This window comes from Capricornis sumatraensis, chromosome 20 (assembly GCF_032405125.1).
Source record: "Capricornis sumatraensis isolate serow.1 chromosome 20, serow.2, whole genome shotgun sequence".
NCBI classification, from domain to species: domain Eukaryota; kingdom Metazoa; phylum Chordata; class Mammalia; order Artiodactyla; family Bovidae; genus Capricornis; species Capricornis sumatraensis.
Window position 1 is genome coordinate 53,834,402 of NC_091088.1, and position 15,787 is coordinate 53,850,188.

The following is a 15,787-nucleotide window of genomic DNA, read 5'->3' on the forward strand; positions in this document are numbered from 1 at the left end:
CTCGGGGCCTTCTGTGTGGGCCACGGACGTGCCAGCTTTCAGGGCACCTGCCTGTCAGGAGGGAGGGTCAGCAGCCCCCAGGCAGCCCTGACTGTGTGCGCTTTCCCCCCCAACCCTGTCCCCCGACCCAGGCTGAGACCGCTGCCAACCGGATCTGCAAGGTGCTGGCCGTCAACCAGGAGAATGAGCACCTGATGGAAGATTACGAGAGGCTGGCCAGCGACGTGAGTGACCCCTCGCCCCTGCCCTCCCCCGGTGGCCCCGCCAGAGCTGAAGGATTGGTCCCCTCTTATTACCCTTGGCCCACGGCCATGTGACACCTGCAGAGGAGAGAGCAAGGATGGCAGCGAGACCTTCTGGAGAAGGTCAGAGGGTTACAGAGCAGAGTTTGGCCACACCAGTGCTCATGGGCTCACAGGACTGAGGGTCAAGAGTGACGTGCCACCGTGCTCACTGGCTCCTGGCACCTCGAGCCTGGCTTCCTGCAGAGATACCTAGGGACAGAGTTTTTCCCGCTGATTAGAATAAGCTGGGGAGCTTTTTATTTTATTTTTTAAAAATCTGTTGGGCATGCCATGCAAAAAAAATCTTAATTCCCTGACCCAGGGATCAAACCCACACCCCCTAGAGTGGAAGCACAGGGTCTTAACCAGTGGATCGCCAGGGAAGTCCCTTTATTTAAAAAAAAAAATTTAAAGGAGCTTTTTAAAAAGTTCCCACCCCTATGCAAAAATTCCTGTCCCTGTGTCCCGCACACAGAAGCCTGATTTGCTAGGATGGAGAGACACCCGAGATCCGATACAGCGACAGACAGGATGGCTGTCACGACAGGTCCCCTGTGAGGAGGGAACTCCTGTTACCTTCTTGGCATCTGTGCTGCCCAGGAGGAGCCATTTGACTGCTCTTCTGGATCAGCGTTCCCCAGACTCTGAGATTTCACAGACCAGGAAATTTTGGGAAATATTTCCAGCCCACCTATAGCAGCCAACTTTTTCTTTTGCAAAGTTAAGGATACTTTAAACAAGAGAAAGCTACCATCTGGTACCACCATCACTGCCAACACCAAGGAAAGGGTAAGGGGCTGTGTCCTAGAGTCCCAGCCTTGCCCAACAGAGGGCAGGTGACCCCAGGCACCCAGAAGTGAACACTGTGGAGACCTTGGGCCTCGGTTTTCTTGTCTTGCCTGAGGCTGGCATTTGGGACCCCCTTCCCCAGGCATATCTACCTGCACGGTAACTAATCGTACTCTCCTGGGATTGTTCTGGAATGTCCAGTTTGTTTGCTCGTTTGTACCTGGTCCTCACTCCCTCAAAGACACGAGTGGCTCATAGAAGTACAGGTCACTTTCTTTTTTCAATTGTGCTGTCTAGTTTTCTGTGCCCAGGCCCTGTGCCTGGCACCGGCCACCCGAGTGAGCCAGGCGTGTGGCCAGCCCTGCCTTGGGGCACTTACAGTTGGTGAACGGGGCGCAGCGAGGTTCTCAGTGTTGCGTATGGCGACAGTGGATTCTTGTGCAGGCCTGATGGGGGAGGTGCCCCCACAGGGGTGTCTGCATTGAGGCCGTCCTACTTAGAGGAGGGAGGGAGACCAAGAGCAAAGGCAGAAGCAGAAAGTAGCCAGAGAGCAGCACTGTGGTTCCGGCAGGAGTGATACCCCCAGAGTCCCTGGCCATGGGACGCCCATAGGGAGTCATGGAGAAGTCAGGCTGGGCAGCAGGGGTGATCCCCCAAGATGGGGTCCTTGAAGATCCAGGTCCCGTGTGCCCACGCTCTGGAGGCAGCCCTGTCAGCTGTCGGCGGGCCCCCTGCCAAGGTCGCCCCAGCTTTCCGTGGGCCCACAGCTCCTGGAGTGGATCCGGCGCACCATCCCCTGGCTGGAGGACCGCGTGCCCCAGAAGACCATCCAGGAAATGCAGCAGAAGCTGGAGGACTTCCGCGACTACCGGCGGGTCCACAAGCCGCCCAAGGTGCAGGAGAAGTGCCAGCTGGAGATCAACTTCAACACGCTGCAGACCAAGCTGCGCCTCAGCAACCGGCCCGCCTTCATGCCCTCCGAGGGCAAGATGGTGTCGGTGAGTGCCAGGGCCCAGGAGGCCTACGGAGCCACCGAGGCCCCGTGAGGGGTGGAGGGGCAGCTCCAGGCCACCCCCAGGCATAGTGTCTGGCCTGCACAGTCTTTCTGAACTAGAATGCACAGATCCGGGTGCAAGGTGCTGTGGGGCATACACTTGACACTTAACTGTGTTTCATTTCCCCGCATCACTCTCTGGAGTTTTATTCTCACCCCAGGACCACACCATAGTTTGGAATCATTTGAATCTGGACCTTGATTTGGCTGGGACTCCCAGACCTCCAAGTGCTTGAGATCCCTTCCCAGGAGAGGGTGATGGTCACTGCACAGTCAGCTTCTGACTCCCATAGCACCGTGGGGGCATTCATTCGTTTCTTGTCACTCATTCGTTTAATCGGAAGGTGTGGGCCGCACCTGCCTCATGCGGGGCCCTGTGCAGGCACAGCAGAGCAGGGCGACATGAGACCCTGGCCTGCTTCTCTGCCTTCTGTGAGCGTCCTTCTGGGAGGCACTGCCCCGCTGGGTGCCCCAGCCCCCATGTAGCCCCGCCCTCTCCTGCCCCCACAGGACATCAACAACGGCTGGCAGCACCTGGAGCAGGCCGAGAAGGGCTACGAGGAGTGGCTGCTGAACGAGATCCGCCGGCTGGAGCGGCTCGACCACCTGGCAGAGAAGTTCCGGCAGAAGGCCTCCATCCACGAGGCCTGGACCGATGGTACAGCCCTCCCTGCTCGCCCCTCCTTTCCTGGCTCTCAGACACACACATTGCTCACACATACACACAGACACTCACACACACAGAGCCCCTACTGCCTGTGTGGGGTTTGTCTGTTTCTTAGGCTCCCTGTTTTGCTGCCTGAGAACACACGTGTCGCAAATGACGCTTTGGGTGCATCCAGCCCTGGGCAGCAAGGAACAGCTTGGGGCCAGGTCTCCCTAGTCTGCTCTGGCCTGGAGATCACTCATGGTGGGCGCCTTCGTAGGTCACTGGCGGCCGGTCATCTGAGAATGCAGCCCTGGGCTGGCTGTTTAGGGACGTGACCCCCAGGCCGGCCTGTCTGCCCTGAGGATGGCACCCCTTCAGGCCAGTGGGGCCGGGGGCAGGCTCGCCCCGCTCCTGCAGCTTGGATTCACGTCTCTTCAGCCTGCCTTCCGTCTCCCTCACCCTTTTGAGACCGTGGACCTGGCGCTGAAGAGCCTGTCCTGGCCAGCCTGGGATCCCGAGCACGGTTAGACCAGGGCACGGAGCTGCCTCCTGGCCCTGCTGCCCGACCTGCAGGTGCCACTCACTGACCAGCCTTCGGTGTGGGCCCCCCATGGGAGCTCTTTCTCAACTCTGCCCCATCCAGTGCCTCCCCTGGGGGAGCTTGCCCCCCGTGGGACCCCTTCTTCCAGAAGGGCTGCGGTGACTCCGGTTTCTCGGCAGCTCCACAGCTGCCTGTCCTCTTGGCTCGGGCTGTGGGATTCCATCACGTCCTGGCCCTCAGCTGGGACCCACACCAGGCTGAGATCCCAGATCCCAAGGGCCTGAGAGCCTTCAGGAAACAGCCAGCGCCTGGGAATGCAGAGGGCCTTCCACGGGGCTCCCACCCTCCCGCTCTGGCCGCCTCCTTCCCGCTCTGCCTTGCCCTCCTGCCGCCGGTTTCACGGCTCCTTGGAGGGTGGTTCTTCCTCCAGCCCCCACCCACCCAGCCATTAGGTGAGCATGCTTGCATGCTCAGTTGCTCCAACTCTTTGCAACCCCATGGGCTGCAGCCCACCAGGCTCCTCTGTCCGTGGGATTCTCCAGGCAAGGATACTGGAGTGGATTGTCACACCCTCCTCCAGGGGATCTTCCCGACCCAGGCATCGAACCTGGGTCTTCTGTATTTCCCGCATTGACCAGCAGGTTCTTGAATAGTAGCACCACCTGGGAAGCCCTTTGGCAGGCAGCCCCAACCCTGGCCAGTTGCTAACACCCACCCAGAGGCGCCCACATGGAGCCTGCCCACCTCTGCCGGCATGTGGACATGAGGCTCTGCAGGCTATGCTGACTGGGGCCCATGTCACCCATGTCCCTGGCCGCTGCCCAGCGAATGCCCTCCTCACAGGAGCTCCTGAGGATCCTGGCCCTCCTGTGCCAGGGGAGGGATGCAGAGCAGGGGGAGCCGGAAGGCCAGGCGAGGACCACGAAGCCTGTGCTGGGAAGCAGGTGCCTCCCTCTGCCTCGCAGAGGCCACACTCGTGGGCTCTGCCCCTCAGCCCTGAGGGACGGGGAGTTGCCATGTAGTTCATCTGTTGGCTCTTCATTCATTCATTCAACAAACATCTCTCGAGCCTCTTCGCTGTGCTCAGCAGTTTCCCAAGCAGGGAGAGGTTCCTTCCCAGGGAGCTCAGAGACCAACCAGTTTTGCCATTTCTCTTGTCAGAGGTTCCTTGTCACAAGTAGGATTTAGAGCGCCCGTGTCCCCCGCTTGGATGAACCATCTCCTATCATTATCTCTCTCCATCATCCTTCCTTGGTCTCTGAGGATCATCCCTGTGGATTTGCCTCCTGGGGGCCTCTCGTCAGCCCTTCAGCCTCTCTCCTGGGGCTCCAAGAGGCCTGGAAGAGGGTCTCCTGAGGCCGAGGGGAGAAGGGGTGATGGGCCCTCAGAGCTGCTTCCCTGGGAACCTGGCCGGCCTTCACCTGAAGGCGTTTAGAAGTGGGTCCAAGCTTCAGCCAGGGCCCAGCTGCTCCATCGGCCTCCACATGCCTCGGCCCCGCCTCCCCTCAGGCACTCTGGCATCCAGCCCTCCCCCTTGCGTCGGAGCCACTGGGCAGGCCTGTCCATTCTCATTCCCGAGACCTGAAGCCTCCGTCCTCTGAGCCACCAATTACGCTCCACAGGACAGACCGGCCCCCGACCCCGCTGTACCCCTGGGATCGGGTGGAGCAGGCTCCTTAACTGTGTGTGCAGCGGGGGCAGAGGGCAGAGTGAGCTGCTGCCACCCTATAACCCCCTCACCATCCCCTGCAGCCTGCAGGAGTATGTGAGCCTCCACGTGGAGGCTCCTCACAGGGTCTCAGATTGTCTGGGGAGAAAGCGCCCCCCGCCCCCTCCCTCCCTTGGCCTGGCTGCCCCTTGGCCCGGGTCCCAGGCAGCCCTGGCCGTGGCCCCCTCCTCCCCCTTCTTCCCCCTGGCAGTTCCCTTGCGGCAGCTCTGCTGAGGCAAAGAAGTGGTAACCTGCTATTTCTGGTTCCCACCCTTGGAAGAAAGCGATCTGGAGAAGGGAATTGCAAGCTTGCCTTTGTGGTTGGGCCCACTGCCCCGGGGCCGGGGCGGCAGGGCCCCGTGGAGTCAGGCTCCCAGGCCGAGCTGTCCCCTGCCCGCTGGTTCGGGGCTCTATCCCTGGGATGGCTGCGGTGGGGTGGGCCTGTGGGCCCACCCTTTTCGAGATCACCTCACTGGGGCTTTAGCCAAGGGCTGGCATTGGCCCCATTGTACAGAAGAAGAAGCAGGCCAGGAGAGACTGCCTGCTTGGCTGCACATGGCAGACAGCAGTTGGGATTTTCTGGTGCCAGCTGAGGAGGGTTTGGTTTCTGAGCGCACTCTGAGGGTAGCCCAAGGTTGCTTTATAGATTAGGGGTCCCAGCATCTCCCCCTCAGTTCTCTGCAGTACCGAGTGTGCAGGGTTCCTCGCCTGAGCTTCTGTCCTAGGGTATATAATTAGCCAGGCTCCGGGCCTAATAACAGTGTTCCTCCCTTCCTTCAAAGGGCCTGACATGGGCCCTGCCTCACTGCACACAGAAAGCCCTTAGGGTAGCACGGAGCAGATGTGTGGTAGGACTCCCTCCCTGAGGGGCCCTGGCGCCCAAGGGCCAGGGAGCAGGCATAGGGGTCAGGATCCCGGAAGAGCCCCAAGTCAGACTTCCCCTCCCCTCTGTACCCCCAGCCCACCCCCCTGCACTGCTGAGGTCCAGTTAGGCCCTCCGCAGGTGGATGTTGACGTTTCCAGCCTTGGTAGCACAGTCCAGATTCTTACCATCTACCAATAAAGGACTTCCCAGGTAGCCTAGTGGTCAAGAACCCACTTGCCAGCGCAGGAGACGTTGAGATGTGGGTTTGATCTTTGGGTTAGAAAGATCCCCTAGAGGAGGAAATGGCCACCCACTCTAGTATTCTTGCCTGGAGAACCCCACAAACAGAGGAGCCTGGTGTTCTACAGTCCATAGGGGCATAAAGAATCGGACACGACCGAGCGACTTAGCGTACACCAATAAAAGACACTAAGTCTAGAACACAGAGCCTGAGTTGGGACATCTGACTCACGCCCCCCAACCCCACAGTGTCTCCCAGCCCCATCCAGGAGGTGTTATAGCTGGGCTTAGAAATACCTGCAAAGGAGCAAGGGAAAAGGTTCCCGGGGTTTCCAGCTTTCGTGGCAGCATCCTCGCCAAGGCAGGGCATGGGGTCTGCACCCCACTCCCCTCCCTCTGGTTGGACACCCCCTCTGGACGCCCGCGACACTGTTGGGCAAGCACCCCTGCTCTCCGTCCCACCTCAGGGAAGGAGGCCATGCTGAAGCACCGGGACTATGAGACGGCCACCCTGTCGGACATCAAGGCCCTCATCCGCAAGCATGAAGCCTTCGAGAGCGACCTGGCCGCCCACCAGGACCGCGTGGAGCAGATTGCCGCCATCGCCCAGGAGCTCAAGTATGTGTGGGCTCACGGTCCCCTGCTTTCCTGCCAGCACCTGGCCCGGAGCGGTGGTGGGGCAGGTGGAGGGGTTCCCCTGGCCCTTTCCACCCTCACCCCCTCCTTTCCCATGCCAAGAAGGAGCCTTACGGGGTGATGCCTTTTGTCCACCTGTCTTAACCCCAGATGAGACCCATAGTGGGATCTACGTTCCCCAGCAGAAGGGAGGTCTCTGGTCCCCTGAGGTGGTGGGCAGCCTAGCCCACAGCCCCCCACCCATGGCTCCCCGAGGGAATCGGGCTGCACAGAGAGCCCATTGTTCAGCCTGGCCCTTCCCTCTGCCTCTCAGAATACACTTATTGTAAGAGCTTCCAGGCAGCCAGTTCTCTGCCCTCCCCGCCCCACCCCAGTCAGATAAACTCGTGCACACAATTAGTACACTGAGTCTCCAGCACAGTGAAAGGGAGCCTTATTCCCCTAGCGCAGCGGCCAGCAGCAGGCAAGGCCCAGGGAGCGGGAGGCCCCAGCCATTACTTCATGGAAAATCCACAGGCCCTGGAGGGGCGGCAGGACTCCCAAAATAGCTGTCTGCTCAAAAATAGGATCCTTGGCTGGAGTCGGCCTTTCGACAGACACCTCCCACCCTGTCAGAGTCATCCCCGAAGTTCTGCCTGTTTCTCCAAGGCAGGGGCCCAGTGGCGAGGCCTGAAGGAGCCCCACGCCGGGCAGGGCCGTCTCCCTGACTCACTCCTTCCACACTGCCCAGCTGCTCTGGGGCTCCCCGTGTGCTCGCCCAGGAGCAGAAGTACTAGCAGGCACAGTCCTGGGTGCATACGCCCTCACTGGGCACTGCTGGGGGTCCTGCAGCTCCTCTAGGATCAAGCGCCCTGTACCTGGCACGTCCAGGCCAAGGAGAGTGAGGTCATGGATGCAGACGCCCACCATCTGCAGGGGTTGTGGGGGTGGGACAGGCGAGCCCCTGGATGCTGGTTGGCAACAGACTTGCCATCAGCGTTAGGCCAGCCCACTGCTCAGGCAATGGGAATGGCCATGTGAAACCCATCACCCTGAGCCAGGGAGCTGATAGTCCCCCAGGCAGCTCTCTGGACAGTCACCCTGGAGGAAGGGGGGAGGGTTGTTTGGGGTGCCATCCGTTCCCCCGCAGATGAGGCAGAGGCCAAGGGCCACCTGGGCTGAGCCTGGAGGGCAGCCCGGCTGAGCATCGATTAATGATAATGATGAAAGCTCAGAGCACTCAGGGCCCTCCGTGTGCCAGCTCATCAGTCCCGTTGATCGTCTGTTACAGAGCTGGGACTGGGGCACACAGAGGCCAAGGGCCTGCCCTGGGTCACACAGCTCCGGAGTGAGTGAGATGCGAGTGGAACCCAGGCCGGCCTGGCCCCTGCGTGGAGCGCTGCCTTGCTGCCCCTCCAGCCCTTGCCTGCTCCCCTGGCCCCTGTATCCTGCCTGACCGCCTGGTCACCCTAGACCTGTGCACCGACTCCCTAGGAGCCTGCTGCTGGGAGTGCCCAAGTGTGACCCCAGGAGGCGGCAGGCCTGGGGCTGATGCTCAGGAGTGGGGTGGGAGGGCAAGAGCTATGATATCAGCTCAGTGTTCCCAACCTCAGTCAAGGCAACAGTAATACCCATTCCCTGATCAGCTTGTTTTTTTTTCCTTGAGTATATTGTTAGTTGCTTAGCATGAGATTGCAGGCTAGTCACACACTTTTTTTCCTAATACCCATAAAAACATACCCTTTAATAACTTCCTACTTTCACCCACTGGGCGCCAAGGACTGTTCTCAGCACTTCTCATGTGCTAAGTAACTTGGTGTCCTCACAGCCCCACCCCATCTCACAGATGAAAAAACCAAGGGATCCAGAGGGAATTCACTCGCCCAGGGTCACACAGGTTCAAAATCAGGAGCTGGAATTCACACCTAGGGAACTTGGCTCCAGAGCCTTGTCCTCTAACCAGCGTGCTCTGCTAGCCTTTCTGTAAATGGAAAAAGCAACCCAGGGGCTTCCCTGGGGGTCCACTGCTCAGGACTCTGCTTCCACTGCTGGGGGTTTGGGCTTGGCTGCTGCCCGGGGACCTCAGATCCCACAGCCACATGGCACAGCCCAGGAAGCAATCCAGCTAAGGCGTGGCTGAGGGTCACAGTCTGGGAGCCCTGTGTCAGCGCCTCTTGACAGGAAGCTCTGCTGTCCTTTCCCCGCCAACCCCCTCGCCAGTTCCTCCTGCCTCAGCCCAGAGAGGTGGTGTCCCCCAGCACCAGGGCCTGGGATGCATGTGGGCGGGCGGGTCCAGTCTCACCCCCCTCTGCCCGGTCCACAGCGAGCTGGATTACTACGACTCCCACAATGTCAACACGCGCTGCCAGAAGATCTGTGACCAGTGGGACGCCCTTGGCTCTCTGACCCACAGTCGCAGGGAAGCCCTGGAGGTGAGCGGTGGTGGGGGTGGGGGTGGGTGCCCTCAGAGCTTCCCAGACCCCAGCCCACCATGCACGGCCCCTGCTGGCCCTCTGACCTCCCTCCTCTGTCCCTGTCGCACCAGAAAACAGAGAAGCAGCTGGAGACCATTGACCAGCTGCACCTGGAGTACGCCAAGCGGGCGGCCCCCTTCAACAACTGGATGGAGAGCGCCATGGAGGACCTCCAGGACATGTTCATCGTCCACACCATCGAGGAAATCGAGGTCCGCCCCCGCCCCCCTGCCCTTTTTGGGGCTCGTGGGCCCTCTGGGGGCCGGGCCACCCCCTCACCCCTTCTCTTCACGTCCCCCAGGGTCTGATCTCAGCCCATGACCAGTTCAAGTCGACGCTGCCGGATGCTGACAGGGAGCGGGAGGCCATCCTGGCCATCCACAAGGAAGCCCAGCGGATCGCCGAGAGCAACCACATCAAGCTCTCAGGCAGCAACCCCTACACCACCGTCACTCCCCAGATCATCAACTCCAAGTGGGAGAAGGCAGGCGCCGCCCAGCCACCCACCTGCTGGCAGGCCGGGGAGGGGCTGCCAGGCGAAGGGCCGCCCCTTGACTGCCCCTGCCCGCGTGCCTCCGCAGGTGCAGCAGCTGGTGCCCAAGCGGGACCACGCCCTCCTGGAGGAGCAGAGCAAACAGCAGTCCAACGAGCACCTCCGCCGCCAGTTTGCCAGCCAGGCCAACATCGTGGGGCCCTGGATCCAGACGAAGATGGAGGTGAGGGCATCGCCCCAGCCTTGCCGCACCCCAAGAATCTCTTGGCAGAATTGAGCAAGAGGCCCTGCTGAATGGGAGGCTGCCCACCCCTGGCAGGAGGTCCACAGTGCTCCGTGGGGCCAGTGGACCTGGGGGCCTCGTGGGATCGGGAAGGTTATATCGATGGAAATGGCGGTGCCATCCAGCGCGAGACTGCGCTAGGGGTCAGGGAGAGGCGGTCTCAAGTCGATTCTGCCCTCAGCTGCTGCTCCGGAGTCAGGCACACGTAACCTCTGCCCCTCAGTGTTACGTCCCCCTGAAAGGGGATGGAGACTGTTGCTTCATTTCCTCAGCGAACAGTTGGGCACTGCCCTGCGCCAGCCCCCTCGTGAGCACCGCAGTGTCACTGTGACCAAGGTGGTCTGAGCTCAGACCCTCACAAGCATGCACGTTCCGCCCTGGTGATCCAGCCCGGGGGAGGCTTGTAACCATGCCCCTCGGTGCCCTTCGGGTTACTGCTGACCGAGCGGAATCACTGAAGCTCACGACTAGTCTGAGAGGTCCGGGCAGGCAGCCCAGGGCATAGCACCAGCCGCTGTGGTGGGGCGAGGCGTGGGGGCGCTCAAGAGCCCGGGTTCTGAAGTGCGCCAGGCCTGGGTTCCCGGCCCGGCTCTGCCTCGTACTGTGATAAGCTGCCCTCTCCCAGCCTCAGTTTCCAGCTCTGCAGGAGGGGCTTGTCCCAGGCTTGGGCCTCACAGGGAGGGGGTGGTGGGGGTGGGCCTGCGAAGCGCTGGGGCAGATGCTCTGGCCACTGCTGCCATGCTGGAGGGCGGGGCTGGGGGACAGTCAGTGAGTGGCAGGCCTCTGGGAGAGGACCTTCGGGCCGGAGGCGGCCTCTCTGCCACCGCCACTACCAATCCGGGGTGCGGTAGCCAGCGACGGCTCCTCCCGGTGGCTGGTGGGGGCTGAGGGCCCGCCAGCCCCGCCCCAGCGCCTCTCTCCTCTGTGCAGGAGATTGGGCGCATCTCCATCGAGATGAACGGGACGCTGGAGGACCAGCTGAGCCACCTGAAGCAGTATGAGCGCAGCATCGTGGACTACAAGCCCAACCTGGACCTGCTTGAGCAGCAGCACCAGCTCATCCAGGAGGCCCTCATCTTTGACAACAAGCACACCAACTATACCATGGAGGTGCGCCCTGCTCGCCCTGCCAGCCCGAGCCAGGCTGCTGCCTTCTTCCGATTGGTTTCTGCCCTGTAGAAAAGCCGGCTCCCGCTTTCTCTCTCTCTTTCACTCTGACCGCAGAGACTGGATCCCATGCTCATATTTTTTGAAGAGTTGACTTCCTTACCAGTACTCTCCCATCACCATGATCACACACATCTCAGGACAATCTCCCTGGAGAGCCGGGAGGGCAGCAGCACCTGCCCCCCTACTATGGCCTCAGCCATTTGATCCTTTGGTTCTTGCTCGACAGCTGGTTGCTGTCAGACTGGCAGCTTGAAATGATCCCTGGTGATAAGCCCTGAGACCATGCAAATCCTAGGGTGCCACTAAATAAAAGGAAGGGAGAGGAGTTTCCCTAGAAAGCTAGATAAGTGTTGCCTGGAACATCTCTGCAGAGTTCCCCTGAGGATCCTGGCATGGGTGCTGGGCCCCAGCCCTTGGCTGCGTCGTGACCGGGGGCGTGCTGTGAACCGGGGCCCTGGTGGGCAGGCAGAGGCAGGCATGTGGCTGTGTCCCTATGTGCACGGGAGTGCGTGGGACTGGGTTGGCTCTGGGAGAGGATTAGGAGAAACCCAAGTCTGACCCCCCTGAGCTGCAGCTACTGTGGTACCACTGGTCCAGCCTGCACTCACGCCCTGGTTCCTCCCCAGCACATCCGGGTGGGCTGGGAGCAGCTGCTCACCACCATCGCCCGCACCATCAACGAGGTTGAGAACCAGATCCTCACCCGCGACGCCAAGGGCATCAGCCAGGAGCAGATGCAGGAGTTCCGGGCATCCTTCAACCACTTCGACAAGGTGAGCGGCTCCCTCAGCCCCCGTCTTCCCTCCTTCCCCGCTGTCACCTCCCATCCCGCCCCCTCCGTCTTCACATCTGTCTGTCTGTTCACATCACAGTCCCTGAGTATCAGAGGCCACTCACGGGCTGGCAGGGACCCAGCTTCCCTCAGGAGAAAGGGGAACCCCTGGCTCTGTCCCTGGGGCTGTGCCTCCCCACCCACCTGCCAGGGCAACCCTGAAGGGACAAGTGCCAGCACCCCCAGGGATCCAAGACAGACACACAGACAAGTGCCAGCACCCCCAGGGATCCAAGACAGACACACAGACAAGTGCCAGCACCCCCGGGGATCCCAGATACACACACACACAGACACAGACAAGTGCCAGCACCCCCGGGAATCCAAGACACACATACACACACTCACTGTTCTTAAAAGTCAGACGTGGCCTGGAAGCCTGGACGGTCCCCGTGCGCCAGTTTGCTCCAGGCCCTCCCTGCTGGGCTTGAGGTGCCATCCACCTGCCGTCCGTGGGGAGGATGTGCTCCAGGGGTTAGCAGGGCCCTGCATCCCACACAAGAGGGGGCAGTCCCCTCTCTCCCACCCCAGATCCTGGAGGCCAGGAGAGCTCCCCTGTTCCCTCCCAGGAGTCCTGGGACTTGAGTCCTGCACCTCTCAGCCCCCACCCTGCCCTGGCCCAGAGGAGGCGGGGTGAGGCCTCTGACCACCCTCCAGGCCCCACCCTGCCATCACCTTGTCCTCGTCACCTCTAACTCTGTGTTTCCCTCCCCCCGCCCCGTGTGTCCCCCTCCCCCGCCCTCTGCATGTGACCCCGGCCCCCGGCCCCGCCTCTGCCGGCCTGGTCTCCACACCGCCCGCCCCTCGTGCACACCTGCCTCTGGATGCCGCCGGCAGGACCATGGCGGGGCGCTGGGGCCGGAAGAGTTCAAGGCCTGCCTCATCAGCCTGGGCTACGACGTGGAGAACGACCGGCAGGTACACGCCCCCGGGGCCCCAGCGGACCGTGGCATTAACTGCTCTTCTCTCTCTCTCCTTCTCTCTGTCTCCCTTCCCTCGGCCACCCCACCCCTCGCCATCGTGTGCCATCTCACCGGCGCTCTTGCCTCCTCCTCCCCGCCCCGTGTCTCTCCGGACGCCTGCCCCCTTACCTGGTTTCTCGGGCCGCCTCTGTCTGCCCCGCTCCCGCCACTGTCCTGTCTCGCTGTGCGCACGGGGCGGCCCCTCTTGCCTACTCTGGGCCCGGCCTCCTCTGCTGTCCCTGGGTCCTGGAGCAGAAGCAGACAGGCAGCATGGACTCCGATGACTTCAGGGCTCTGCTTATCTCCACAGGATACAGCCTGGTATGCCGCCTCTGCCTGCCCTGCTGCTCGGCCTTTCCCCCCCCACTCCTGCCTCCCTCTCACCCTCCTCACCGCCTCCAGAGTCTCCGTGTCCTCGGGGACCCTCCTCCACCAGAGCAGCGCGGCCTAGCCTCCCTCCTCCTCCTCCGCTGCCTCTGCTGGGCGGGGTCCCTCCGACGACCGCCCCCCCACCCCACCCCCTGGAGCCTCCTACCTCCTGCCCTGGAAGTCTCCGGAGAGAGGAGGCCAGGCCTCCCGCGCTCCCTGCTTCTCTTTCTCTCTCTTTCTCTCTTTCTTCCTCGCCCTCCAGAGCTAACTTGTGAGCCAGGGCTGAGGAGCAGTAGGCCTGTTTGATCCTCACCCCAACTCCCCACTTCCCAGGATCGTGGGAGGGGCGGAGCGGAGGGCGCGTGGGGCGGCGGGCCTCGGGGGAGCCAGGACCCTCGGAGGCCCGCCGACGCCACTGGTCCCGTGTGCTGGGCTGGGCCCTGCTCTCCCGGCTCCATGTTCTAGCCGCTGGGCCAGGCCCGGCCTGCCCTGCGCTGCTCAAGGGCCACCTGTCCCCCGCCCACCCCCACCCCCCCACAGGGCGATGCCGAGTTCAACCGCATCATGAGCGTGGTGGACCCCAACCACAGCGGCCTCGTGACCTTCCAAGCCTTCATCGACTTCATGTCGAGGGAGACCACCGACACAGACACGGCTGACCAGGTCATCGCCTCCTTCAAGGTCCTGGCTGGGGACAAGGTGAGCCAGACACCAGGCGGACAGGCACTCAGGGGCCGGGCGGGCCAGCGTGTGTGCCGGGGGTGGGTGAGGGCTGACCAGACTCCCACCCTGCCGCCCCCCAGAACTTCATCACAGCCGAGGAGCTGCGGAGAGAGCTACCGCCCGACCAGGCCGAGTACTGCATTGCCCGCATGGCGCCCTACCAGGGCCCCGACGCTGTGCCCGGCGCCCTCGACTACAAGTCCTTCTCCACAGCCCTGTACGGAGAGAGCGACCTGTGAGGCCCCGCTCAGAGCACCCCCGAGCAAACGCCCCTCTCCTCACAGCCTCCCGGAGGGGCTGGGGGAGCCCTTCCATCCCATCTCCCCACCGCGAGGGCCCCCGGCCCGCTCCTCTGACTCTGTATCTATGCAAAGCACTCTCTGTCAGTCTTGCTGGGGGGGCGGGGGGGGCAGGGAGGGGCTGGGGCAGGCTCTCTCCTCTCTCTCTGTGGTCGACCGCAAGGCTCTCCCTCCCCCTGGATGGGGGCCGGGAGGCTTGCCGGGGTCAGCGCTTCTGGTCTGGTAAATATATATGATGTGTTGTTTCCTTTTGGGTTTTTTTTTTTCTAACTTTGTGGAGGGAACAGTGGATCCTCACAGCAAAACAGGCCCCCTCCAAGCCCTAGAAACGGCACCCCCACCCCTTCTCCCCCGAGGTCCCTTCAAGGCCTCCTACATCCAGGCCAAAGCCCGACGTGCCTTGTTCAGGAACCGCCGAGCCTGCAATGGGCCCCACAGAGGGTGCCCGGGCCGCCCGGCAGGAAAGAGGACCTGCCTGCTCCATCTCCCCTCCCCTCCAGCTTGGCGTTGCCAGGACGTGAGGGGCTTCAGCTCAGTACCCCTCTCTTCTGCGATAGGAGTGGGGCCAGGCAGACGAGCCTCCGGCCCTCATCCCCAGACACTCCCCTCTTTGCTTTGTCTGGACCTATGTATCTCTTCAGATTTTCTAAAGACCACCCTCCTTCCCCAAACTGCGCCCCTCCCCTCTCGACACACACACACACACACACACGCACACACACAAATTCACACCAAAAAAAGCTATAAAAAAAAATCAACCTTTCAGAGAATTACTATTTACTTTATTAACTTACGGATTTATTATATAAATATATATTCACCTAGCAACATATCTCCGCCGCCTCTTGCTCTCATAATGAAGACATAGCTGATTGGCTCCCCTCCCCCGCCCCTCACCGATTCTCTCTGATGTCTGCCGTCGGGCATGGGTCTCTGGGGACCCTCCTGAGGTGGAGGGTGGGCTGCTGGCCTAGTTGCCTGTTAGTGGATGGTTTTGCTCTCCCTTCCCTAACCGCCCTGCCCCCCCCCGCCTTATTTTTTTGAGTTTATTCTTGATTATTTTTTTCCCGGTTTCTGGATAAACCTCCCTTCTGGGGACAGGATAATAAAACATGTAATATTTTTAAGGATTCCTACGGCGTCCTCTGTTTTTCTATCCCTGTTCTCCACTTCTTTGGAGAGTGATGATGTAGCACCCCTTCCCAGAGTGAAGTGGGGGCTTGGGCGCAGCCCAGTCCTTGTTCCCGTGAGTGTGTGAGCATAGGGGTACCTCTGGGGACCCACTCTGGGCCAGCCACTGTTCTCAGCGTGTGATGTGGGCAGACTCGTGCAGCCCGCACAGGGCAGGACAAAACAGAGAGGTGCAGGGACTTGCCCAGTGTCACCCAGCCGATGAGGGGTGGGGCCTGAAATCAGCTCCAGGCAGGCTGGCTCCCC

The 15,787-nt window shown here is 61.4% G+C and overlaps 1 protein-coding gene across 14 annotated transcripts in view; it reads left to right on the forward strand.

Moving 5' to 3' along the window:
- Positions 1-15,470, forward strand: part of ACTN4 (actinin alpha 4) — a 73,474-nt gene extending 58,004 nt beyond the window's left edge. For 3 of the 14 annotated variants that reach the window (XM_068992016.1, XM_068992022.1, XM_068992020.1), the window contains exons 9-21: positions 132-224; positions 1,841-2,071; positions 2,638-2,785; positions 6,598-6,748; positions 9,069-9,177; positions 9,291-9,431; positions 9,521-9,703; positions 9,801-9,935; positions 10,926-11,105; positions 11,792-11,938; positions 12,835-12,915; positions 13,869-14,027; positions 14,132-15,470. In XM_068992016.1, the coding sequence (XP_068848117.1) occupies positions 132-224; positions 1,841-2,071; positions 2,638-2,785; positions 6,598-6,748; positions 9,069-9,177; positions 9,291-9,431; positions 9,521-9,703; positions 9,801-9,935; positions 10,926-11,105; positions 11,792-11,938; positions 12,835-12,915; positions 13,869-14,027; positions 14,132-14,290 (1,917 nt within the window). In that variant the 3' untranslated portion in view covers positions 14,291-15,470. Of the gene's footprint in view, positions 1-131; positions 225-1,840; positions 2,072-2,637; positions 2,786-6,597; positions 6,749-9,068; positions 9,178-9,290; positions 9,432-9,520; positions 9,704-9,800; positions 9,936-10,925; positions 11,106-11,791; positions 11,939-12,834; positions 12,916-13,214; positions 13,281-13,868; positions 14,077-14,108 lie in introns of all 14 variants that reach the window. The other 11 variants (XM_068992024.1, XM_068992023.1, XM_068992019.1 and 8 more) reach the window with 10 other exon arrangements.
- The last annotated feature ends 317 nt before the right edge of the window (positions 15,471-15,787 follow it).